At 34.5% G+C, this 24504-nt stretch overlaps 3 protein-coding genes and 1 long non-coding RNA gene across 6 annotated transcripts; 1 reads left to right on the plus strand and 3 right to left on the minus strand.

Moving 5' to 3' along the window:
• Positions 1-358: 358 nt before the first annotated feature.
• Positions 359-6247, minus strand: LOC106167357 (E3 ubiquitin-protein ligase CHIP). Its single transcript, XM_013546112.2, has 7 exons — positions 6016-6247; positions 5467-5665; positions 5210-5375; positions 4479-4554; positions 1946-2002; positions 1649-1765; positions 359-1135 (listed from the first exon to the last, which is right to left on the minus strand). Exons 1-7 carry the CDS (start codon positions 6103-6105, stop codon positions 1010-1012), a joined length of 831 nt encoding a protein of 276 aa, XP_013401566.1. The 5' UTR covers positions 6106-6247; the 3' UTR covers positions 359-1009.
• On the minus strand, positions 2375-4279 carry LOC147763617 (uncharacterized). The gene is made up of 2 exons (XR_015333243.1): positions 3711-4279; positions 2375-2990 (listed from the first exon to the last, which is right to left on the minus strand). It is a non-coding gene; the product is annotated as an uncharacterized LOC147763617 (long non-coding RNA).
• Positions 6248-6393: 146 nt separating the features above from the next.
• Positions 6394-12668, plus strand: LOC106167352 (signal recognition particle subunit SRP68). Its single transcript, XM_013546105.2, has 11 exons — positions 6394-6551; positions 7574-7754; positions 7981-8176; positions 8433-8515; positions 8964-9159; positions 9452-9691; positions 10047-10271; positions 10649-10743; positions 11055-11196; positions 11440-11577; positions 11837-12668. Exons 1-11 carry the CDS (start codon positions 6464-6466, stop codon positions 12071-12073), a joined length of 1821 nt encoding a protein of 606 aa, XP_013401559.1. The 5' UTR covers positions 6394-6463; the 3' UTR covers positions 12074-12668.
• A 360-nt stretch (positions 12669-13028) lies between these two features.
• LOC106167353 (TOM1-like protein 2) lies at positions 13029-24475 on the minus strand. 3 transcript variants are annotated; one of them, XM_013546106.2, is made up of 16 exons: positions 24324-24475; positions 22112-22196; positions 20993-21077; positions 20460-20606; positions 20185-20319; positions 19614-19670; positions 19095-19340; positions 18442-18520; positions 17938-18122; positions 17410-17503; positions 16894-17032; positions 16440-16533; positions 15952-15972; positions 15288-15341; positions 15032-15068; positions 13029-14599 (listed from the first exon to the last, which is right to left on the minus strand). In XM_013546106.2, the coding sequence occupies exons 1-16, from the start codon at positions 24373-24375 to the stop codon at positions 14469-14471; spliced, it is 1641 nt and encodes a 546-aa protein (XP_013401560.1). In that variant the 5' UTR covers positions 24376-24475; the 3' UTR covers positions 13029-14468. The 3 variants fall into 3 exon arrangements, with proteins under 3 accessions (XP_013401560.1, XP_013401561.1, XP_013401562.1); XM_013546107.2 differs by lacking the exon at positions 15952-15972; XM_013546108.2 differs by lacking the exons at positions 15288-15341; positions 15952-15972.
• Positions 24476-24504: the final 29 nt, after the last annotated feature.

The following is a 24504-nucleotide window of genomic DNA, read 5'->3' on the forward strand; positions in this document are numbered from 1 at the left end:
TCTGTCTCAGCAAAATGTGTAGATGAATAATTAAAAATGGTTTGGGGTTGGCTAACTGCTTTTCAAAGGACCAGTGAACTTTTCTTAACATCAGTGTTAGCATAAAAATGCAGACATGTCAAAATAAAACAAATTTCAAAGACAGATAGAGACAGATTCTTTAGCACTAATTACAAGGATAATGGTTATGGACAGAATTTGAGATCGCTTAAAAAGGAGGCTGGTGGCAGTGTACATGCATGACATCATAAAAGGTTAGAAAAGTGTGAGAATCCAAAGTGGGACTCACTTTTAGATGACGCGGGTGAAACAATGCACTGGGAATGTCTTCTTATCATCTTTGAAAGCAATACAAAAGTAACACAAAATGTGGCTAATTTGTTGTAATATGTACACCGTAATTTAGCAGAAAACAACCAAAAAAATATCAGTGGTTGAATTCTGCCAGCTTTTATTCACTGCTGCACCAAACTAACTAATTTGCCATTATTTCTGACCCCTTGATTTTACAAACTTGTTTGAATTTACATTGGCTAATATGCAAAATTTAAGTAAAATCTCAGATGATGCCCATTCTAAAGACTGCTAGCTTTTGATAGACCGTGTCAGTATTTGAGTAATAAGCAGTATGGCAGCAAACACTGAAATTTGGCTTTAGCATCTAGAATGAATGAGTGTGTTCTCCAAATAAATGTAAACTATTCACATAAAAACACGTCTAACAAAGCACATAGTCACATTGTCTAGAATTTGTAGAAACATTACTATGTCACCAATGACTGAAATGCTGGGTAAAACAATCCACATTGCAAGGCTAACAAAGCCTCTGTACATTAATAGCAAGAGATAAATATTTTGGTGTTGTTCAAGTATACCAGTAAAATGTCAACTGCAGTAGAGCATTGCCAATATGCTATCAAAGCCCTGCAGGTAACATTCCATCACAGCCACTACTGTCACTAGGGTGCAGCACATCTCTGCAACCTCTGTACATTAAAATGAATTTATTTTAGTAATCCTCAGCCCAAGGGTTTGTCTCTAAATAATGATCTATTACTTCTTTCATTGCAAGATTTGGAATAAGCATGTCCTGTGTAAGATCTGTCCGTGTAACTGGATCAAAATGACCAACTCTCTGAAACAGAAAAAATAAATAATGTACCCATGTAACTGTTTTCTCTTAAGTATGTATGATCTATGAAAAACAAAATGAAGTTATAAGGTGGACATTGCAATGAATCATCTATCAAAAAATAGTGTGAATAAGAGAAAATAGTAATGTAGTGTGAATAAGAGAAAGAATAAGAGGCTCTGACAAAAACAAGACTTGTGAAATGATGCAATCAGAAGTTACGATAAAAATTGGAATATAACTGCAATCATTTAGAAAGCACAGCACATAAAACCAACTAAACTGAAGTAAGGTGAGGGGTAAAACCAGTTAGCACCAAAATCTTTTAAGACTACTGTGCCACAGGACACCAGAATCTACTAGCCCAAAACAGAAATATTCAATTTGGCCAGTAATTGAACAAATTTTATTAATTTACTGGTTCTACTTCAATTTTACTGGCATTTGGCAAGTAGCCAGTGTTAACATCAGACCATATTAAAATAAAAAAACTTTCTACTTTTTTCCAGAGTTTACCTGTAAGTGCTCCTCAATATCTTTTTTATCATATGTAATACCACTAGGAGTTATCACAGGATCTCGCATTAATTCAAAACTGATGCGACCACACAAGTAATCTGGAACATCTCTTTTCTGACAAAGTAGAAGGAGAGGGGTTAACATGTATGTAATACCTTAGGACAGTCACTAATTGACTAAACTTCCGTGTACTCTCAGCATTACAATTATTTACAGAAATAATTACTATTATAATTATTATTATAATACTGAAAATAATCAGTCTTTAGTAAATAGTCTATATTGATGCCCTACCTTTCTTCTTTCATCTAGCTGTACAAAAAGGTCATTCAGTTCACTACGCCTTTTTTGCTAAAATAAATATTTTTTAAAACAATGTCATCAGAAAACTATGAAACCATGAAGCTTTTCATAACTGCACCTAAAATGTACAGATGACAAATAAATTGAAATAAAGCAGGGATCTCCCTAGGTTGAAGGTCAAGTGTGCCATTTGGGCACACTCAAGATTGAAAAGTGTGCCATTTTGCGAAACATTGTGCCCAGTCATTCAATGCATGCTTGGGCCACAAGTCCATTTAAAATGTCACTAATAGTCAGTATAATTTGATTGTGACCATTATTAATTGCATTTATAATTTATATTAAAGATTGTTTTTTTTTTTTTTTAAATAAAATCTGAGAAGTATTCTCAATATATAAATAATCAAAATAAAACATCTAGACAAAAATAACTAGTTTTTATTTTTTTCATTCTTTTTTAGTTCTATATAACAAAGCCCATGACAACATTTTAGCAACACCAGCTTATGCACATGTGTAACAGTGTTCATAAAATAACTTTTAATAGAAAATTATATTCTGATTTACTCCCCTGGATGTCAAGTGTATCTTTATATCTGTAAATATCCCCTTTCCAGTTCCATCAGAAATATACAAGTCTTTAAAAAAAGTTTTTTGGGGCTAAATTAGTGGATCAACTACTCTGCAACTGATTAACAATTTATGATGAACTAAAATATCTCCACTTTCATCACATAAGACAGCAATGACTGGTGAATCTGTTGTGTAATGTTCTCATCAATCAAACAAGATTAAACATCAAGTATGTCAGTTGCAGTATTGTAACTGCAGTATGAGACTGCACTGCAGCACTTCAGCTGACCTATATCTGGAACTTCTACAGCTTGGAGAAAGTTCATTAAAGAACTGTCCTGGAAAGTGGAATAAACTCCTTGGCCATTCAAACCACTGCTGTCATCGCTGTCATGATGGCCTTCTTTTGCAAGTTCAGGGCTTTGGTAGTTGCTGTGCTCATGTAATCCTGTTCCTTTGGTAACTGTTAAAATAAGCATTGCAATTCAGTAATGCTGCCTACTACTTTATAAATCACATAATATATATACTTAGAAACTTAAAAATTCACTAATCATTTTGTCCATAATAACAATCAGTGATACTCCAGAATATACCAATAAATATTCTGGAAATAAAAAAAACAAAAAACAATCAGTGATACTCAAACTAAAATGACTGAAATGCAATCCCATTACTTGGCATAATAATTTCTATATCATACGGTACATTAACTTGGCAATAAACTACAAAATTTTATCCAATACAATACAAATGGAAATGGAAGACATAATTATAGTGTTAATTGACTGCTTATCCCACCAAAAACGTAGTACTTTGCTCAAGGCCAAATACACAAGAAACTCAAAATAATGACTGCGAGTGCATTGTAGATTTTCACTTTGTATTTCAATGGGCTGGATTAAACGTGATTAAAACTAATAAAAAGACCACAGGTAATTACAAAAGTATTTTATTTCAACAGCTTTGACATAGATGAACAAAAAAATGTAAAAAAAACTGTTTGAAAAGTGAAAGTTACAGAAAGTTACAGGGGGGGGGGGGGGGGTATACTACAAAAGTACCAAAATAATTTCAACTCCCTGTACGAATGCGTACATCTCTTAAGTAGGCTGCACACGTGCTAACACTTATCATTCGTTTTTTAAATGACTTTGAATCAGAATAAATTCATTTAAGTTACCTGGATGCCTGGTCGGTCATTCCAACGTGGCGGGTGCGAAAGTTGGACGATATCCACAGGGCCATGGTATTACGTTTGTCCGCCTTTTTGCATTGTGCACACCACATGGTTGATTTTTCCTTGTTGAAGCGCATCCACGGGAATCTCTGCAGCCAACTTTGCTGAAACTTCCTAACGGAAGTTAGTGGAGGCTCCCTATCTGGTACATTACCAAAAAACGAAAGCTTCGGCTGCTTTGCTTTTGGCGCGGCCATCTCTGAACTTCCGGTATATACTCTCCACGCAGAGAAGGTACTCTCCATGCAGAGAACGCGTGCAGTAGACGAGACTAGAACTTTGACGTTCGGGTTTTCCGACTCACTTGTTCCAAGTTTAGTAAAATTATGATGGCTTTAAAAATACACAATTTTAACAGTTTAAAATATGTTGAACAAACAAACTCCGTTTTTTACTGTATTTAATTTTATTTATTTTTGATGCGCCCTTGGGACGCACTGCTATTGAAAAAATGCGTCATTTAAAATATGTGCGCGCCAATGGCGCAAAAACGCAGCCTCGAGAGATCCCTGATAAAGTGTTTAAATTTTCAATTTTATATAGAGAATTTATTGCAGCCAAATACACAACTGCTGTGTTAATTATGCTCAATACCCAAAACATAAGCTAAGACTAAACAGTAGGAGAGTCACTTCTGTCCTGCAAGCATACTAAAGTATATATAAATTTATATGGAATGAGCATCTCCATTAACTAAAAAAAAATACTTACATGGTCAGTTTCTATGCTTTCTTCCTCTTCTGTACAATCTAAGTCACCAGCTACTTCTCGGACTGCTTGGATTTGTCTAAAAATGTGTATCATTTGGGAAAAAAGCTGTCATATTTACAAACAATAAGCAGAAAGTAATGATGACAGTGCACAAAATATGGTTTTTGCCAACTTGTGCAATTTTAGATAATGCTTAACAACATAATCACCATCAAATTTTATTATACACTACTGTTACTATGGACATCCAGAAAATGCAACTGGCATAAGTCTTCAAGCCGATTGGAGTTGAAAGCCACAACTCGAAATTGCCAATGAGGTAAAAATAAGAAATTCAATTATTCAAAAACTGCATACCATCAAGAAAAAAATGGTGATATGAAAACTTGATCTATATATATGGTACTGTGAAGCACTCAAGGAAGTTTTGGGATAATATGGTTTTCCAAATCGATAACAATGCCCCCCCCCCCAAAAAAAAAAAATAAAATAAATAAATAAAAATAAAAAAGTTTTTAAAAAATTTTATATACTGTGACTTTACATGTCAATTAATAATTAGTGATTACAGCAAAAAATTACACACAAAATATTTTCACAGTCACAGAAATGATTCTTTGAAAAAATATCAGTTAAAAGATACAACACAATAGTTTCTGACATCGTATGCTTATTTGTTTCAGTAAATCTATGGATAATGTTAATTTTAATTCTGTATTAATTTGTCTCACCTTTCCTTTTCATCAGTGATTAGTTTGTTTAAATAAGATTGCAGTTCAATTTCCTGTTGGATGCGTTTCTCCTCAATAGCATTCCATCGTCTTTTCTTTGCAGCTCTTAAAGCACTGGCAATATCATCCCCAAAATTCAACTTCTGTTCTTTGGCCAGGTCATTTGCTAGAGAACCAAGAGTATTTTAACTTAACCTCTACATCTTCATGATATTTTTCAATATGGATTTAAAAAATTAAATTATGAAGATACAGACCTTTTTTCAGACAAGCTATGGACTCTTCAAAAGCTTTGAGTTCTAACAGAGCCTGTCCTTGGAAGAAATGTCCCTTAACTAGATTGTAATCCAGTTCAAGAGCCTGTTTGCAATCTTGTATAGCTAACTCCCATTGCTTCATCTTCAAGTAACACAATGCCCTGTTTGTGTGATATGTTGGAACCTGAGGACTTTTCATCTGAAAAGTTAAAATTAATCATAGATAACATCCTTAACAAACAAACAAACAAACAAATAAACAAACAAACAAATAAATAAATAACAAATGTGAGAACCAACATAGTTATTTTGAAGCCAAAAAGATATTCGAATAACTTATAAGAATCAGCATAAATATTTGACTCTTTTCAAACGTAACCACGAATTTACAGTGATATTTTTTAGAACCCAGATTTCCCACGAGCTTAAACACTGGTACGTTCGTTTACAGGGTCTGAACCAGACCTTCTCGGAGAAAGATAAGGAACAAGACCACTCCTACACTCCAAAAATGATGATTGAACACTTGAAGCAAATGAAGGGACTTACAATTGCTTTACTGTAGCAAGACACTGCATCCTTGAATTTGCGCACTGCAAACAATCGGTTACCCTGCTCTTTGAGATCTGTGGCGCTCATGATTGTGTTTCAGTTCAAAGTCCGTGAGTTTTATGAAAAGAATAAACCAATAGTCCTTGTATCACCGAGAAGTATCATGCCTTCTTACATTCCTGTCAACTTCCAGAAACTTATCTGTTTACGTATGCAAAATAGATGTCGCCCTTCTAAGAGAGACCGACCGTCTATGATATTTGAACCGTTCAGATAGGATTTTTTGTTCTCAGCAAAGTTATATTGTTAATTAAAACTGGTATCAGTGAAATTGCTAAATAATAATGTATGCATTTTTTGTGCAGAAAATGACTATCAGTAAAGTGCATCGTCTTGGGCATGCTCCACCTATCGATTGCATTTCTAATTAGAAGCTTACGTCGCAATGGCTGCGGAAGAAAGCGTGCCAGATGGCAGAGTGGTTGAACAAACACCCGAAGGCACTGCAGGAGAGCACGGCTTCTCCGTTGAAGGTAAAAATGACTAAATTTTAACTTTTGTACTTGATAATGTCCCATATTTTGGCTTTTTTATTCAGGAACAACACCAACTCGAATTCCACATGTGAACTTCTCAGTTCAGCGTTGCAGCTACATTTATTGGTACTTATGGCTAAGCAGTATGCCCACATGTTTACAAGTCTGTTTTTCTTTCATATTCAGTTTTTTGGTGACTTCAGTCAATGCCTCTGCTATTCATATAAATAAGCTTGGCTGCTCGTGCTAACTTGTATTCAATTAATGCTTTTTTAGAAAGTTTTTACTAGAAACAACAAGCCCATTCAGATATATAGCAGGGCACTCATGCATTAGCACTCCTGTTCACAGTTTCTGATATGTACTGAAAGTGAATGCCTCAAAAACTGTAAAGTGATGACCATCTTACACATCCATGGTATGGGTGGGTCCAGAGATATTTTCTGACAGTCTTCCAAATTATCTTTGTTGATCTATCCTCCATTTTTGACTGTCTTCCAACATAAAAAATTAGATTCCTGTCAGTGTAAACTTGAAAAATTTTGACCATCTTCAGGAAGACCCAAAAGACGGCCTCTATCCGCCCCTGACATCCACTGTGATGTGGGAGCTTTGAAATCTTTATCTTACCTCTCATCTCAACTTGTACATTCTTGTAAAACCAACCAGTTATCCCATTGACAGAGCCACGAGTAAAGTAACAGTTGTGAGGCCTTCTCTGGCATGCACTAGCCCATGCAGTATATATCAGAAACCATTTTTATGAGTGCTAATGCGTGAATTTTGTGCTATCAGATATGCTGAAGAGAACTGGAGTTATTTGAGGGGTGCACTTTATCAAATCAGTTTAAGTTAATCTTTGTGAGATTACACAAGGAGACACAGGCATACTAAATTCAAAGAATGATATTAAAGAGTTTGTTTGAATTCTTCACACAGTGATAAAATGAAAGATTAACGTAAAGTTTGCATTAGACATTACTAAAAGGAGAACATTTTGAAATTCTTTATTTTTGTAGTATTACAAGTTGTAAAGGATGCTCAACAGCAGCATGGGTTACGACATGGAGATTACCAGCGTTACAGGGGCTACTGTAGTAGAAGGCTGAGGAGGATCAGAAAGTCTCTGCACTTTATGCAAGGAGACAAAAGGAGGGTGCAGCCTAAGAAGATTACAGAAGAAAATATGACTGATACAAAGTAATTTTCGTGTTATTTTGATGTTAAAAATGTGTGCAATTTAGATAGTGAGACACAGCATACTTAGTGAATTATTTTTAAGAAGTAAACATGTTTACATCACAAATATATAAATATATCGAATATGAGAACAAGTAATTTTGATCTCTGCATCATTTCTAGATCAGCATTGCTGCCCATTGTAACCCATTTGTGCATATGTTAATCACTATCTGTTTTATTCCAGATTTTTGTACCTCCCATTAATGTCTGCAGAGCGGTGCTGGAGCTATGCTATGCAACTGAAGGCAGAGTCCAATACAGAACCAAGGAAAAAGTTCCACATGGTTTCTAAGCTGAGAAAAGGAGTGCAGTATGCAGATGAACTGGCTGGTTTATGTAATAGTGATAAATGTGATGCTAGGACAAAATTAGAAGCTCAGGTAGTTACAGTAGATTGAAGACTGCACCTCATTGATTTTTGAATATTGTCACTAGGATAATGATATCTGAAGTGAAATCGCTTTGAATTCTTTAATGGAAGTGATATTTGTAATGTATATTTTGATTAATAAAATATAAGGTAATCAGTCATTAAATAAGCCATTCTAAGAGTTACAGCTTCTATTTAGATTAATTTTTATTTGGCTGTGTTATTTCTTCAAAAATTGTACATACTTGAATTTAAATCTATTCCAGGCTTATAGTGCATGGATGAAGGCGACACTCATGTTTGAGCTTGGAAGATGGAAAGAATCCATAGAACTATATGGAAAGGCAAAGTAAGCGTGTCTGTAAAAAACTTTAATCCTTAATATACCAATGCTTTTTGTAGACCTCATTCATACTCTTGACCTTCATTATTTAAAACGGAGAAAATATTTTAAATTAATTACATCGTTAAATAGTTTTTTTTTCTTTTTTAACTTTCTTGGAAGTTAGATCCATACCTGAATCACCTGTTTATGTAAAACTATGCGGCTAGATTAAAGACCACTTTAGTGATGAAAATACCAAAACCACTAGCAAGATTCTAAAAACAGCATGAATATTCTTCAATATTATTGTGCACAGTGATTTTCAAGGATAGATTCTGTGCTTATGTTGATACAGTAGCAACAAAGATACACATCAGCACTGTCATTTTTTAGATAACGAGTGAAAATGTGATGATAAAGGCAACCCTGCCTTGTAGAACTATTTTCTAGAGGTACTATCTTACTGTTACAGAACCATCTACGAGAAGCTGAGTACAGCTTTCAGTGATGATGTCCAGGCTTTGTACAAGCAGAGGGTAGATGAGATAGCTCCTAACATCCGCTACTGTGCCTACAACATAGGAGATGAAACTGCTGTCAGTGACCTGGTACAGATGAGAGCCAAGACAGGGGGAGGAGCAGAGGATATGTTGACATCTAAAATAGATGTAAGAAATTTTTTACCCGTAGTGTATATTTGTCTGTTTCATTTTTCAGTTTCAATAGATATTGAGATGGGTTTGATTTTGGTTAAAACTTATCCGATAAAGTGGAGTATTATCAATTAAATGGCTTTATCTGTTTAGCAAAATTATACTGTTTATGATTTTTTGTCCACAAGGCAATTGAACTTCTACTCCCTTAAATCCGCTTCTTTCTATTTTTATGTCTGTATGTGTGTTAGCCATGCTTCTTGAAACATACGTTTTATACACACATTTGATGTTTTCAACTTGTTAGGAGCTGATAGCACAAACCAGAGAGAAGCAGGCAGCCACTCTGTCAGAGGTGACATGGAGGGGGCGGACAATGCCAGTCAAGTTCGAGCAAGTCCGAGGTTTCCTACTTAGTCTGCAGGAGAGTGCTGCAGAACTGGCATCTGCAGAAACAACTGACAGCAAAGTGTCTGTGTATGAAAGACTTTTGAAGGACTGTGTGGAAGCTCTTCAGGTTCTACGAGATGAACTGAAGGATGACCAGGTAAGAGCAATTTGAACTTTAGACCGTTTTATTCCTCCCTTTTGCTGTTGTTACATTTGTTGAATGTTGTTTAATATAGCATTTGATAAAGATTTAACATTTGTTGAATGTTTTTTATAGTATTTTTTTTAATTCATTAATTGGTGTATACATAAACTTTTATTTATTAGTAACTTATTACTAGAATGTATTGTATATCAAATATGTTTTGAATCACACATAATTTAATGGGAATAAAATTGTAAATATTGATGGTAGGATTGAAAACTTGTAAAAAAAAAACTTGATTGAAAACTTACAAGAAAAATTTGTTAGTCCATATTCTATAACACTTTTTATGTATTTTGACCAAAAGAACTTTAAACTGGTACAAAGAGGACAGAAGGCTGAAGGGAAGGTATCTAACCTGCTGTTTCTGCACACATACCTGGTCTATATACGTCTCACCAAGACAGTAGAGAGAAATCTCCTGATGATTGATACTCTCAAACAAAACCTACCTGGCTCAGCCACATTTGATGAGAATAAAAAGGTCACCAAACCTCAGGACTTAGTCAGATTTTATGAAATTATTATCCAGGTAAGACTTATCTGACTTACATACAGTCTTTTTCATTTAACAATTTCATCATTGTTCACTTTTTTGTCCAACTTGATTACTGTTGGTACATGTGCAAAACTAAAAAGTGAAACAAATTCTGCTGGAGTGTGTCACTGATTGAAGTAGGATATGTCTGAAGGGGGGTGGGGGGTAATGGTAATAAAAGCTGCCTGAGTAAAGTGAGGCAAATATAAAATGGTAGAAGAGGGTGAATTTTCAATATAATATGTTGGGCACAAGAATGGGACATTGCTTGGGTTTTGTCTTGTTTTTTGGGGAGGGAAGAAGGGGTTCTGTGCCCCCACCCCTCCCCTTGGTCCACCATTGTGCATGACATTGGACATTTATGTTTTCAGAATTTGTCAGAAATTCCAAACCTGCCTGGAGTAGAAGAAGATGCAAGTCTAGGTCACGAAGTTGAAGTAGAAACATTAGCATATAAAGCTTTTAGGTATTACCCCCCCCCCTCCCCTTACTGTTATAGTAATCATCAAAAGGTTTTCCACCCAAATGGTATCTTTTAAGATGGCATCATTTTAATAGATATTTTTTATCAAATTTCTCAGTTTTTACATTATTATTATTATTATTATTATTATTATTATTATTATTATTATTATTATTATTATTTTCATTTTCAATGTTTGGGAAGATGATAGGATTTAAGTCAACATTTTCACTTTGACACTAAAAGTTCCATTCAAATCTAAGGCCTTATGTTTCACATCCACATGATACTGATAGAGGGATTCTATGTTCCAGGTGTTTTTATGTAGCTCAGACTTATGCAGTAGGAAAGAAATGGCCAGAAGCACTGGCCTTGTATGAAAAAGTTGAGAAATATATCCAGGCAGCTCTTTCAGGTTACAAAGAGATGAAAGGAGATCAAGCTAAAAGATTTAAGGTTGGTTATGTATTTTTTACCTGGCATTATTATTATAATTATTATTATTCAATGGTCATATGTGTTTTAAAAGTATTGGAAAAAAGTTCATGTATTTCAGTCATCAAGTCATGTAAAAATTCTAATTTGTTTACATCTTGAATAGCATATACAGTATATTGTATAGTACATAGGGGGATCATGGGAACAAATTCTACTCTTCCAGGTTGTTAAATATTGAAGTAATTTCCTGTTATTTTGTAGGATGACCTTGCTAGACTTCAGTCACTTGAGCAGCAGGTGAATAGTGCTAAGTACGAGTGTCAAGCCTCTAGTATCCTCAACATGGGAGACCTCACGGACCAGATGTCTGCTGTCTCTGTCAGAGATATTGCTAAGAAGGTAAAGGCATGTCTGTTGGGATAGATTCTGACAAACAGCATCTAAATAGTACTGCTGTTTTATGACCATAATGTAACAAGACCTTTATCACAAACAGGGGCGGACGGAGGCCTTCTGGAAGACAGAATTTATTAGTTTAACGCATCTAATTTTTGCTTTCAACTGGAATGCTGGTTTTGTGAATGTCTTTTTAAAAGGCAATTGTAAAATGTGATAAGTGCTTGCATGAAAATAACATATCATTGAATTCTTATTTCAGCCTTTAATTGAGCGTCTAGACGAGTATGTAGATGATCCAGGATTGCGAAGTAAGAAGCCTAACCTTGTATCATTCCCACCAGACTTCCAACCAGTGCCATGTAAACCACTGTATTTTGATCTTGCTCTGAATCACGTGGAGTTCCCTGACCTGGAGCACAAGCTGGAGCAGCAGAAACAACAGAAGAAGGGAATCACAGGCATGGTCTCCGGGTGGTTCAGCTGGGGGAAGAAGTAACTTCCTCACCTCACATTCTAAGATTTCTTTTGGAAACAGAAGTGGAAAAAGTTTTTTTTCTTTGACACCCCTGAGTACCACAAGAGACTGTCATTTATTTTTAAAGACAAATATACATTTTTTGTCCACATGATTGCTGTGGAATGTACCTTTGTGGCATGAAATGGTGGAACCCCGAAAGTATCAGAGAAATGGAAGGGAAAGATGACTGTGCTTCTCTGTCCTTTTCATTTTGACAAATTGATATTCTGCTATAAAAATATATGCCATCAGTTATTTATTTATGATGAACATTTTCATCAGTTCCTTGTCCTGGTTTAAGTTTATCAGGCATATCTTACTATAGGTGGAGGTTGATTAGTAATTAAGACAGATGTGATGAAACACTAATTCAAGGGGAAACATTTTAGGTTCAACCCGTTTCTTTAGTCTGTGAATTTTACAAGTATTTTAATTGTTCACTTTTTTATGTAAAGTTCATGCTGTAACGATTCTCGTTTTTGATAAATCTGCATATTAGAAGGGTGACGACCCATTTGCTAGAAATGTATCAAGTGAATGTATTTCATAAAAAAATAAAACCATCAAAACCATTTGAATTTTGCCCAGTTACAATTGCAACAAATTTTTTTAAAAACTTTCTTGATTTACTACTGTAACATTTATACTGAAAGAAGACACTGGTGTAAAAGAGATAGAGACTTTTTGAAGATTGTATCGTAAGCCATGTTTACATTGCTCCAATTCAATGCAAGAAATAGGTAACAAATTGCAATGTGTGCCTTAAGTTGATTCAAATGAATTCATTTGCTGGAAATATCTGGTGTAAACCATACTAAGTACGTACCATATTAATGTCAAAAATTCCTTTGGATTTAAAATGAACGTCAAGGAGAAAAGAGAATTGGATAACTAAAAGGAAAATAAAACAAAGGAAAGATACCAGAGAAGTAAATGGACATAAAATCAAGTATTTATTGTGATTCAATGATCCATTTACACCTGGGCAAAAGCATACCATAACAGCTCTGCTAAAAGATGTAAAAATGAAAATCAAAACTAATTTACAATCAAAAGGAGGACATACAACCAATTGAAACAAATACAAAAACGTCAAGTTGACCATGATCACAGCTAACATGATTGAAAATGATGCTCATGCAGGGCGAATTTAACATAGTATTACAAAGTTGACATGAAAACACTTATCCTGATTACCTGAATCCAATTCATGGTAAATGTACAGTAACCAAGGATGAAACGAGACGGGGGGAAAAATCAATTTTACATTTATTTTGACAAAAGAAAGCAAATGCCCCCAGCATTACCCGACAGGGAAACATCACCCATTGCCATTAGACTACTTTCTGACCACCTATTCATCTGAATACTAAGAGCTCCTAATGTAACAATGTATTCAGTATTAGTCTAAATCCAATGGACTGATGTCAATGACCAGCACTTATCAATCAAGAACTATTTTCATGTATTTTAAAATAAATAGGTATCATTTTTGGCATCATCTAAGTGATATGAATTAAGATTACAACGTTGCTGTCTAAATGGTAATAATATTTACATTCCATAACAACATTAACCAATACTGAGTAAAGCTTTTAAGGGGACTTTAATATTAACAGAATTCTGGGAATTGTGAAGCGCGCGGTTTTAATTAAGGGTGCAAGCTTTCCCTTCATATGGCAACTTTAAATAACATCATATGTGGTAAAACACAACCAGTGTATAAGAAATTTACAAGCACTTAAAGAGTGATACTATGCTCAGGATAGGGATTCTTAAGTATTCCTTTTGTGATGTCTATGTACATTTTACAGACTTAGCACTACAGTAACTGTTACTCTTCTGACTATATTTATGGATAATTACAGGTCTGTTCAACTGTATAAATTCTCTAGAATATTTAAATGTGTACTTCAGGTTGTCTTAAAAACATAAAGATGGCAGATATTACATTTCACTGTAATTTGATTACTTTTCAGCAACTGCCTTACAAAACACTAGATACCACAAACAGTAAACTGTGTTTACAATTGCATGTCATTTCTGTAATCCTCGATTTTCTTATCTACTAGCTTGTCCCCTTCTCTTTACAAAATGAATGTGTATGTTTGTGTGTATGTATATATACATATAAATCATATATAAATTTTAACTGGAATAATCTACAGCTTCCAACACAAGTCCATTGTAAGCTTGGATGCTGATGCAGTAATAGAAAGTAGTCTGGTTCAAAGGTTTCAAGGTTATGACCCTGTGGTGCACTGTTACAGATAGCATGGATATATTGCAATGATCTGAATATTTTGATCTATGCTGCTACATTTAAACCAAGCTTAAAAAAAATTATGGCAATGTTACAGCATCCCTTCTTCCTCTATAAGGCAAAGAGTGCATTTTCTGTTTCGTCTTTCTGCAGCTGCCGTCCTGACCTCGTTGTGCTTCCAGAGTTACTATCTGGTAATGATTCTGCAGCTCTTGCTCGCTCTGCTAAAAATCTGTCGAACTCTGTAACCGAAAAAAAGTGCACAATTACAAGTGTTATATTACCCCCTTATCAAATAATACTCTATACCCATGTGTTAGTGCTTGTTATTAATAATAAAAAATGGTGAACTTCAAAATAACCTAAAACACCAGCAAAAAAACCTGTGGGATGATTCATTTAAAAAAATGTATTTAGTGCATATACAATATAATAACTGAGGATAGGAATCAGTTGTCATATCTTATACTATTTAAACAGGCACATAAAATGCTTTTGACATGGGCATAATAAACAGCTTTTAACAAGTCTTTCACAGAATCAGAGTGCCTTAACATTGGTTTGTACAAACAAATCTTATTTTCTAATTGCAAATTTCCCTAAAATGCAAAAACCAGAGTATAACTGATTCCATCAACAAGATTTTGAATGTAAATTTAATTTTGTATACTGACCTGTACTAGTAACTGGTTCTTCGGGTTTTTGACCATCCTGAAAAAGATATGATACTGTTAAAAATGCTTAAAAATGCACATCACTGTTGCTTTGGTATATGAATAAAGAAAAAATTAGGGCACCTGAAAAATAAATTAAAAGACAAAATAACATTGTTCAAATATAACAGTGTTACAAAATAACAGGAAATGACCATTTATCTTTATTTTAACTTCAAAATGAAGTGACAAAAATTTAATGTGACTAGTTTACTACCTCTGTTCTTAACCAGCTTTCCATTTCATCAAAATCTCCATCTTTAGCTAGTAGCTGTAAACAGACAAGAAAACATAATGAGCTTGACTTGAATTTCCACTCTCATCAACCTTGTTGCTTAATCATCCATTTTAGTTAAATGATATCAATGAATTAAATAGTCTACATTGAACTTTTTCTACACCATCCTGTTTTCTTTAATTCCACCGCGTACAGTTAGTCCAACTAAACCCCACCACATATCTCTTTATAAAAACGTCACATGTGCTGAAAAGAAAAGCCACCATTCCAATAAAAAAAAATACTTCCTGCAAACTATTGAACAGAAGATGAAAAAGCAGAAGCTGCAGCTATGTCTACAAGCATGATATACACAGAATATATAACACAATAGGAGATAAGTCCATTCAATGTGCTCTTAAATATAAAATCTATAAAATTGTTAGAAAAGAATCAGTGAATGTTCAAACTCCAAAATGAAATCTAAAATATGAAAAGTAAGTATCAAATTGTAATATGAAAGAAAAACGAAGCATAACCAAGCCAGGCTGACCTAGCTGATCTAGTTCCCAAACTAAAAAAAGAAGTTGTTAGAAGTGAGAATATTAAATTCAATTTTGGTGAGTCTACAGTTCTACTATGGTGTAACTGTAAGGCCCATTACCTCTGGTTCATCATCCTCTTCCTGATGGTACAAAAACAAAAGCAGTCATCTAAATTTAATTTCCATTTTTCCTCTGATTCCCACCATGAATTATTATAGGAGCTCTGGCACTTGCCTCGAACTATATTTTTTCTAAATAGCAAACTGAGCCATTTCTGATGAGCTTAACACACTCAAAAATTGTTTTTTTCTCATGAAAACATTTATTGACAAGAAAGAAAGACTGCAATTAGGATATACTGCATTTATTTGTATTATTTAACTGAGAAAGTCACTGTCAAATGCTTAGTAAGGTCACCTGCCTCAAGGAAATGATCCTAGAGCTCTCATTCATCTACTCTACAAACCCTTTCAGCCCCATAACTATACTTGGAAATTCATTATATCATCACTAAATTTAATGAAAATGTAAATTCTTCTGCATCAAAATACAGCAATTTCAACCATATTTTAGGAGTAACTATAATAGGCAAGATTTGCAAACTTACATTTCCAGCATTAGGATTAGTTTTAGCTGACACGGCGGCTCCCAGTCCACCTGTAAAACTGTCTTGCTTGTTTTGAGCATCGTAGTTATACGACCTTGGAATGAGACAACACAAAGATTATCAAAAGAATTATGAAGAAACTGATTATAAAACCGTCATTTTTAAATTCATCACAACAGCTTACTTATAGTTACAAAACATTCTTACCGTGTTTCTTTCCAACAAATACAATAACTGACTAAATGACTGCACTTTTAGTATTTAAAGCTCCCAATTAACAAGAACAATTTTCAGACTAGCTCAAAGAAACTTGAAGATGTTTGATTTTGTAATTCTGAGTCAGGTATTTATGCAGACAGACGTTTCACAAACCTACCCCAGACACCAATTTTTTTAAAAAATTACTTCCTGGAATAATATATTTTTTTTCAGTTAATCAGGGTCAAGTGCTCACCTATCATTCAGTTGCTGTTTATTCTGTTCAAAAGATTGCCGCGACTGAGCAAACATGTCAAACTCCTCATCCTGGGCCGTGCTAGCACCAGTTCTATCTAGAGCATTCAGCGTAGAACTGACACTATTTCCTCCTACATCTGAATAGATATTGACTGATTAATTGAGTGTCCAACAAATAGCATAATTTGATCTCCTAGGTTTAAATGAAAACAATGTGTTGGATATTTACCAATTTTTTGACTCTGGTATAATCTGGTATTATTAAAACATGGTGTCAAAGACTTAATAGTGCATTAATAAAAAACAGAAATATTTTTACAGTTTATATTTTTACAGTTTATATCCTTCATTAGTAATAAATAAGCAGTCATTAAAACTGAAACTAAATCAGCAGATTTTCTTATAAGAGCAGTGCCAATTAATTTTTTAAGATGAATTTCTAGCAACAGAGTTATATCATATCTAAAAACAGAGTCACTGCATGAATACACAAGTAATCAAGTACTTTACATACTCATATTGGCTAGACGAACATGGATGTCATTTGGATTTGCACCTTGTGGTTCAGAAGAGGGAGTGTCTCCAAAGTCTATCAATGAAGCTGTTGCCTACAAGAAGTCAGAACAGACATTTAAGGTTGAATTTAGATAGTGACACTTTTAGATGTCCTGGTATCTTCTAAAAGAAAAACTGAAAAAGAATTCAGTCAGTGACAATATGGTGAGCCATGACCTAAACCACATTCACAATATCTTAACTTATGATACTCACTATTTAAGTCACATCACCCTGATTAGAAAAAAAAAACCCCATCAGAATTGATATTTTTCATACTATTTAGTATTGTGACATGTTGCAAGAACCCTTCCACTGCAAAGGAGTAGGAAAATTTTATTTTTGATTTTTTTTTTTTCAAATTGGGAATAAATTCCAAGGGCTTCAAATATCGTTGTAAAGAAAAGGTGGGGACAAAAACTTACTTTTAAAAGGGAGATAACAACAAAATAAAACAACAAAAGCACTGAGGCTGTAGAATACTTACAGGTTGTGTGGGAGGTTGTGTAGCTTGTGTAGCTGGGTATGATGGGGGGAGGAAGTTTTGAGCAGGCTGCTGGGGGGGAGGTACCTGCTCTGAAGTCGGAGTCTGCTGTCCTGTTCTGTAACGCTCAAATCTCTCGTATCTCAGGAAGGAGTTGTTCAGGTCATCATTCACTCTCAATAACTCCTCTGTAACATACAGGGAAACCCTCTTTTTTGAATTCTTAAAAAGCAGTACAACTGAGAAAAATACCCAAGGAACTATCGCGTCACAGACTTAAAGTGTGAAAGTTTAGTGGTAATTTAATAAAATGGATGAAAAAAGGATTTGAAGATTGTGAATGTGGACAGACACCCCACATCCCCCCCCCCCCCAAGCTTTTGGAATTACATATCAATGATACATGTTAAATTGCCCTAAAAAGACACCTGTTACCATAAATATTAATTGATTTATTTTTAAATGTCATCTTTACAGCATCTATTACCTGAACCAAGGCAATATTACCTGTGACTTCCTCATTTGCTACTTTCTCTATTAACTCCACTATTCTTTGTTGCATTTGGCGACAAGTTCGATTTAGTTCCTTAAATCACAGAAAAAACAAGCATCAGGTATTCTGTGATGTAATCAGAGAAAAATAATTAAAGATGCATTTAAAGTGAGTTGAAATGTGAAATCATTGCCACTAAACCCAATCAAAGGCCATCATATAGGTTTTATTAGCATAACAAAGGGTGCAGTTTCATCTTTCCCAAAAAGATATGAACAGATATTTTCTGCTTCCTTTTGTGCTATATATAACCTTCAGTTGTTTTTACTAACTCTCATTTAAATAATTATGCTATTGCACATGCAGCAGTAATGCATCATAAAATACTACATCATTTGGTGGACTTTTACGCTCTGGAGGGATGGATAAATAGGTCAAATTTATTACCAGCAATTGGTACAGTTTTATATATTATTTTTTTGACTGACCAAGGAATTAATTTGGTTTATCTTTTTGGCATGTGGACTGCATATTTTATCTTTTTTACTGATAATTACCAAACATACATTTACAACAGGATTAAAAATTTAATTAGCACATTATCTACAAATTTCCTTCAACTGCCTTTTCTAATTAAAATCTCATGCATTTTTGAAGGTATATCCACCTGTAGTAGGTCTAGGTCCTCCCTATTTTCCTGCCCTGGAGTCATTTCTGTGAGCATTTCCCCAAAGACCTTGACATTTCCCATCACAATATCCACCTCACTCCTCAACTTGGCCATCTGTTCTGGAGCCAGGTTCACTGGTCCACCCATCATTTGTGGAGGGGGTTGCTGCTGAAGAGTCTGAGGACGCCCCTGGGGTTGGGGAGCCTGCTGAGGGGGGTACTGACCCTGGGGGGCATACTGGGCCTAAAGATTAAACAGCCATAGATATCTGATTTTGAACAGTTTAATACATTTCATTTTGAGTCTTTTTTTCTTTTTTCCTTCTTCCCCCCCCCCCCCCCCCACACACACACACACTTTCTGACCATATCTTTTAAACACTGTAACATTTCTCTTCTCTTTTGATGAAGGCATTTTTGCTAGCAGATCTGCCATTCATTTTTGTATTCAAAGACATCAAATATTCAAATGTGATTACAATGATTGCTACCAAAATATATCATCACTCTGACTTACCGCCCTTGAAGAAGGTTGTCTTACTGGGGAGGAAGCCGGATCCATTTCTGGAACAGTCTAGAAAATGACAAGTTTGAATTTTACTACTGTGATAAGATGTCTGAAGGAAAATATAACCTAAACATAAGTCTCTTCTTACATAACATTACATTAAGCTGCCCCAACTTCAAACATGTAGCCATTATTGCAAGTAACCAATTAAAAGCTGCTTTAAACCACAGACATTTTTTAATAGAGTGTGACCACCATCATCTAACTGATCACAACTCCCTTAACTGAAAAACATGATAGCATGTTGGAGGCCAGTGGACCTGCTAATTTGATGGGTGGTTTTGCAGCTGTGCAGTATAGTTCAACCATCTGTGTTCATTCATTTATACCACACATTTCGTGATGGCATAATTGATCAATTTGAAACAACATTATCTCAATTATCTGAAATTCTGCCCCTTTATAATTCAAGTCATAAAACAAGTGTAGTCATTTGATGAATTTTCATCTAACTTGGAAATTGCTTAATTAAAAGCCTTGAGTGTTGTTCATTTTTAACTTCATGTTTTCTATATCTTACCCTTGCTGGTGTGTGAATAGGTGCCATACTATCTAAATCTGTCATTGGGAACTCAATTCCTTTGCTTTTCAATTCCTGGTAAACTTTTTCTACCTCTTTCAATTCAACAGCACCTTTAAAAGCATCAGACCAAGTCTGAAATATAAAATAAGAACCTTTAAATGTTAGTTGTACAAACTTGATGGCTCAAGTACAAGCGGAGCTGTAACACATAATTGTGGTGTTCTGGTTCCAAAAATAAAGGACTCAAATATTTTAACAAGGCTCAGAATTACCTGTATTAAACTCAAAATCTTCTCTTGGATAACAGTCGGAGGGTCATTCTTTGGTCCAATTATCTTCACCAGCTCATGTAAAAAATCCTTGTTTGCCACAAGAATGTGAAATCTTTTGCCACAGTTTTTCACACATGTCTCTAGGACCTAGGAAATTATAAAATGTTTTATACAATGATTTACTGACAAAAAGAGCACAAAGAGCCCCCCCCCCCCCAAAAAAAAAGAACCAATGTCCACATGTATTTCACAATTTAAAAAATATTGAGACAAACTTAAGCTATATATGTCAACACCAAATAATTCGAGTACACATTTTGCTTTCAAACTGACATTTCATGAAATAAATTTAATGCAAAATCAACAATACACATACCGAATATCCGTGATCTTTATAAATATATGTATTATTACTTTGGCAATGCGAAAACTCTTTTCATTTGACACCAGTGGTGCAGATAACGACTGAATGCCACTGTGTGAGGCAGCAATGTGAACTGTCATGACAACACCAATGTCTTCTTATTCCTTACCGTCAGGGTGTACATCACCACCGTCCAGTTCTTGCCAACATTATTGGTCAGTTTCTTGCGCAATGCCTTGATGGCATCTCTGGGGCTGGAATAAATAAATGTCTTTACAAATTTGTTGATATAATGTATTATTTGCACATAAATATAATTTACATTACTACTAGAGCAGTCCTGTAGCTAGCAATTTCAAAGGGGCTCCTTTTTCTGAATAAGTGGACCTTTATCATTTATCTCCTTAGTAGACCCAACTTGAGAAATGGCATAGTACCTAGTTCTCCAGATCAAATTTTGTTTCAGCACAGACCTTTTCCTATCAAAACTATGGTTCTTTTTAGCCCCTCCACCCAAGTCTAGAGGGCAGTAGAAGTTATAGTATACTAAAATTTATTTTGAGACCGAGGCGCTTTGTTATATAATAACCATCTCTGGAACATCTATGGATATGATATCAACATAATCGATAACACCACTGATATTCTTCTTCATCACTTAAGTGTCTAAGAATTGTAGGCCTTTGTGTAATTCTCCACAAATATTAATCAGATCAATATCAAGACTAATAAAATAATATCATTTATCCAGCAGATTGTGAACTATTTGAGAACATCTATGACTAGAAATTAATCCAATCAATAATATGAATTATATCACATGTTGCCCAGCCTGCAATGTCTAAGAATGTAAGGCAACTGTCTACAGGAACATATTCAAAAATCAATAATGTGAATTATAGCTTAATTTTAGTTAGCTTGAAGCAGCACTCAATATCACTCACATACTAATAGCTCAGTTCCAAAGCATTCTCGATTCCTACTTTTTATACACATTATTCGTAATATAACTTGGTTAAGCATACAGTTCATTCTAAATAACTGTCATATTTTACCATTTATCAATAAGGAAGAGCTGACTGAAGCTCCCAACATGTCATTCATGATATGAGATGTGGGATGATGTTCACAGAAAACATGCCAAACTAAAGTGACAAGAAAACATAAACAGTGTAAAAGTAAATCTGATTCAAATTCTGTACATTTTGAAGTTTAATGTCCTGTACCTAATTAAGTCTATTATTTGTGGCAAACCTTTAATCCAATATTGATAAGTCCTTAAACTTACCCCTCATCTGTCTCATTGATTATGTCACATATCTCCATGTTCAGGGCCCAGTTCTCAGATGCCATGGAGGCATCAGTGGCCTGGTCTGTAAAAAAAATAATGGATTAACAAATTAACATATTTCTCTGTAACATTTTGAATTTTACGTTAGTCCTAAGAGAATGTTGACATTTCAATTGCCTACGTGCAACACCTGCATCTATAAATAACTGTTATCAAACTAAATGCATTTCAGGAAATGCTACTTCCACAATCCATGTTACATATCAGTTACACCTGGTACTCTGTCTTTTTCCTCTACACGTAAGCATGTTGATTATTTATCTGAAGTAACTTGGTCACTTGATGAGATTAATCCAACTCATATCATTTTATCTGCCAAAACACATTATATCTGTGAAAATACAAAGTACTGCTGAATAAGAATACATATATCCTTTGAATAAGTGATTTTAAAATTGCACAACAACCTTCACATAAACGATAACATTTAATACAAAAAAAGGTATTGAAAACTGAGCCTGCTGCAGGAGCACCCTTATGGAGTTATCATAGTTGCTATGTGTTGAAAAAAATACATGCATCAATCTTTAAAACTGAACTAAGTATTTTATTTTGTCGATGTAAAGTCTGATGTTTTTTATATTCCCATGCTAATACACGTCTCCAATGTCACCCCCTACTATTTACATTTGTGAATGTAAATTTGTGTTAACTTTTCATAGTATTTCTAAACTTTTTTGTAAGCAGCTAAATAACATTAAATGAAAAATTAGTTTTTGATTCACATTGATATGTAAATTAACAATGTTGATTATCTAGTACTAGTATGCTGTTATTCAACCATGTCTTACGGATTTGGTGGAAAATTCATTATGATTTATCCTATATCATAATTAGGCTATCAACTCGACTTTTAAAGCACCTCCTCCCACACCCTAGTTAGAGCAAGTTTTCAAAATTCAGTTATGTGGTAAATTTTACAAATGTCTTTTCTCTTCAAATAGTTTGGCAATTTACTAACATTCTTCAAGCTTTTACAGTTAACTCATGCCCTGTTTAAACAAAAAAGTTACAAAAATTTTTTACCCCTGATATGCCTCAACTCTCAAAATTTCATGCCTATGTTCTTTTTATTGCCCTAGTAACTCTTCATATGACAGACGACCAGATTATACATTTATGTTTATAAACAAATCATAAAGTCATGTTATCAGTATCGATTACCTAGAGAAATATTTTACTTTTATATCAGCTTATTTTCTTGTGAATAACTCTTTTCTCGTGTCCAGAGTAGTTTTTCCAGTATATGACATTGCATTGCACCATATTGCACATTAAAATGTGACTCCATAAATGGACCTCATAAACAGCACTGTTGACAGCAAGACTGGTCGACTTTTCATGAGTGGGCGACTTGAAGAGGTGAGAGTTAGACAGATTTGAGAGCTTCCATTATATGGTCGACACACAAATATTTATAGACACCTGTATCTTACGTAAGTCGGCACAAATAGTGCATATCAGAGATTCTAAACAGGAGTGCATGAAACTTGCACTACCATAATATCTGAAAGGGGTTGAAGTTTCTTGTTAAGATGCATGATATTCTGTAATAGCAAAACATTAAAAATCGAGGTCTTATAGAATTGGGGGAATACTGCAGATGTACCAAATTTTCCATCTCTGAATTTTGACTAGAAATCTTGGTGACATGGACAAACATTAGCTGATGGCTCAAAAAGGTGCAACTAATCCCTTTTTCAAATCTTACTCATGGAATTTCACTTTTGCATCACAAATTGTGACATGAAGGCTGTTATACCCCCGTGTCACTTAAGGCTGTGACTCAGATTATCACATCAGGTGACAAAACAACCTACATTCAGATTCACGATTGTACTCAATGCCAACAGCTTTCAAGGTCGCTCCATTTTGGGTAAAACGCAGTTACAAATTCAACATTCTGCATTGTCTTAAATACAAACATGCATGCATATTTGACCCAGGATGACAAGTTTAATGTTTGCTGCTTCGAAGCAGCTCTGTCTCGCAGATGCACTGACAATATCGCCGGTCAGATTGGATGTAAACATTGAGGATAATTTAGTCTTTTCAGAAATACCGCTAGAAGTTACCTCAATAACCCCATACCGCTAGCAAATATACAAATATTGCTATGCATTCCACGTGATTTTTATAAATTACTCACCAACCCTCTGTCCCACCGGGGTGGTAAAGGGATTTCCAGCGAAGAACGACATCTTGATATTGAGAGATGAGATTAGTGAATGACGTCATGTCACATGATTTCTCGAATCCTCGTCACCTTAAAACGAATTCATTTATCATTACTAGTGCTAAAAAGAAAATAGAATAATTAAAAAAAGTAA

Source organism: Lingula anatina, chromosome 2 (assembly GCF_051362555.1).
Source record: "Lingula anatina isolate TDL-2025a chromosome 2, LinAna3.0, whole genome shotgun sequence".
Taxonomy (NCBI): domain Eukaryota; kingdom Metazoa; phylum Brachiopoda; class Lingulata; order Lingulida; family Lingulidae; genus Lingula; species Lingula anatina.

Bases quoted from the DNA above. Each gene is read 5' to 3' on its own strand.
- LOC106167357 (XM_013546112.2), bottom strand. From the start codon at position 6,105: ATGAGCGCCACAGATCTCAAAGAGCAGGGTAACCGATTGTTTGCAGTG. The intron at 5,376-5,466 runs GTCTGTATCTTC...TTGGTTCTCTAG, and splicing joins CATAGCTTGTCTGAAAAAAG to CAAATGACCTGGCCAAAGAA. The intron at 4,555-5,209 runs GTGAGACAAATT...ACACATTTTTAG, and splicing joins ATCACTGATGAAAAGGAAAG to ACAAATCCAAGCAGTCCGAG.
- LOC106167352 (XM_013546105.2), top strand. From the start codon at position 6,464: ATGGCTGCGGAAGAAAGCGTGCCAGATGGCAGAGTGGTTGAACAAACA. The intron at 9,160-9,451 runs GTAAGAAATTTT...TCAACTTGTTAG, and splicing joins TGTTGACATCTAAAATAGAT to GAGCTGATAGCACAAACCAG. The intron at 9,692-10,046 runs GTAAGAGCAATT...TTTGACCAAAAG, and splicing joins ATGAACTGAAGGATGACCAG to AACTTTAAACTGGTACAAAG.
- LOC106167353 (XM_013546106.2), bottom strand. From the start codon at position 24,375: ATGTCGTTCTTCGCTGGAAATCCCTTTACCACCCCGGTGGGACAGAGG. The intron at 20,607-20,992 runs GTAAGGAATAAG...ATAATTTCCTAG, and splicing joins TGGTGATGTACACCCTGACG to GTCCTAGAGACATGTGTGAA. The intron at 15,342-15,951 runs GTAATGGGCCTT...GTCTGTTTACAG, and splicing joins AAGAGGATGATGAACCAGAG to CTACTAGCTAAAGATGGAGA.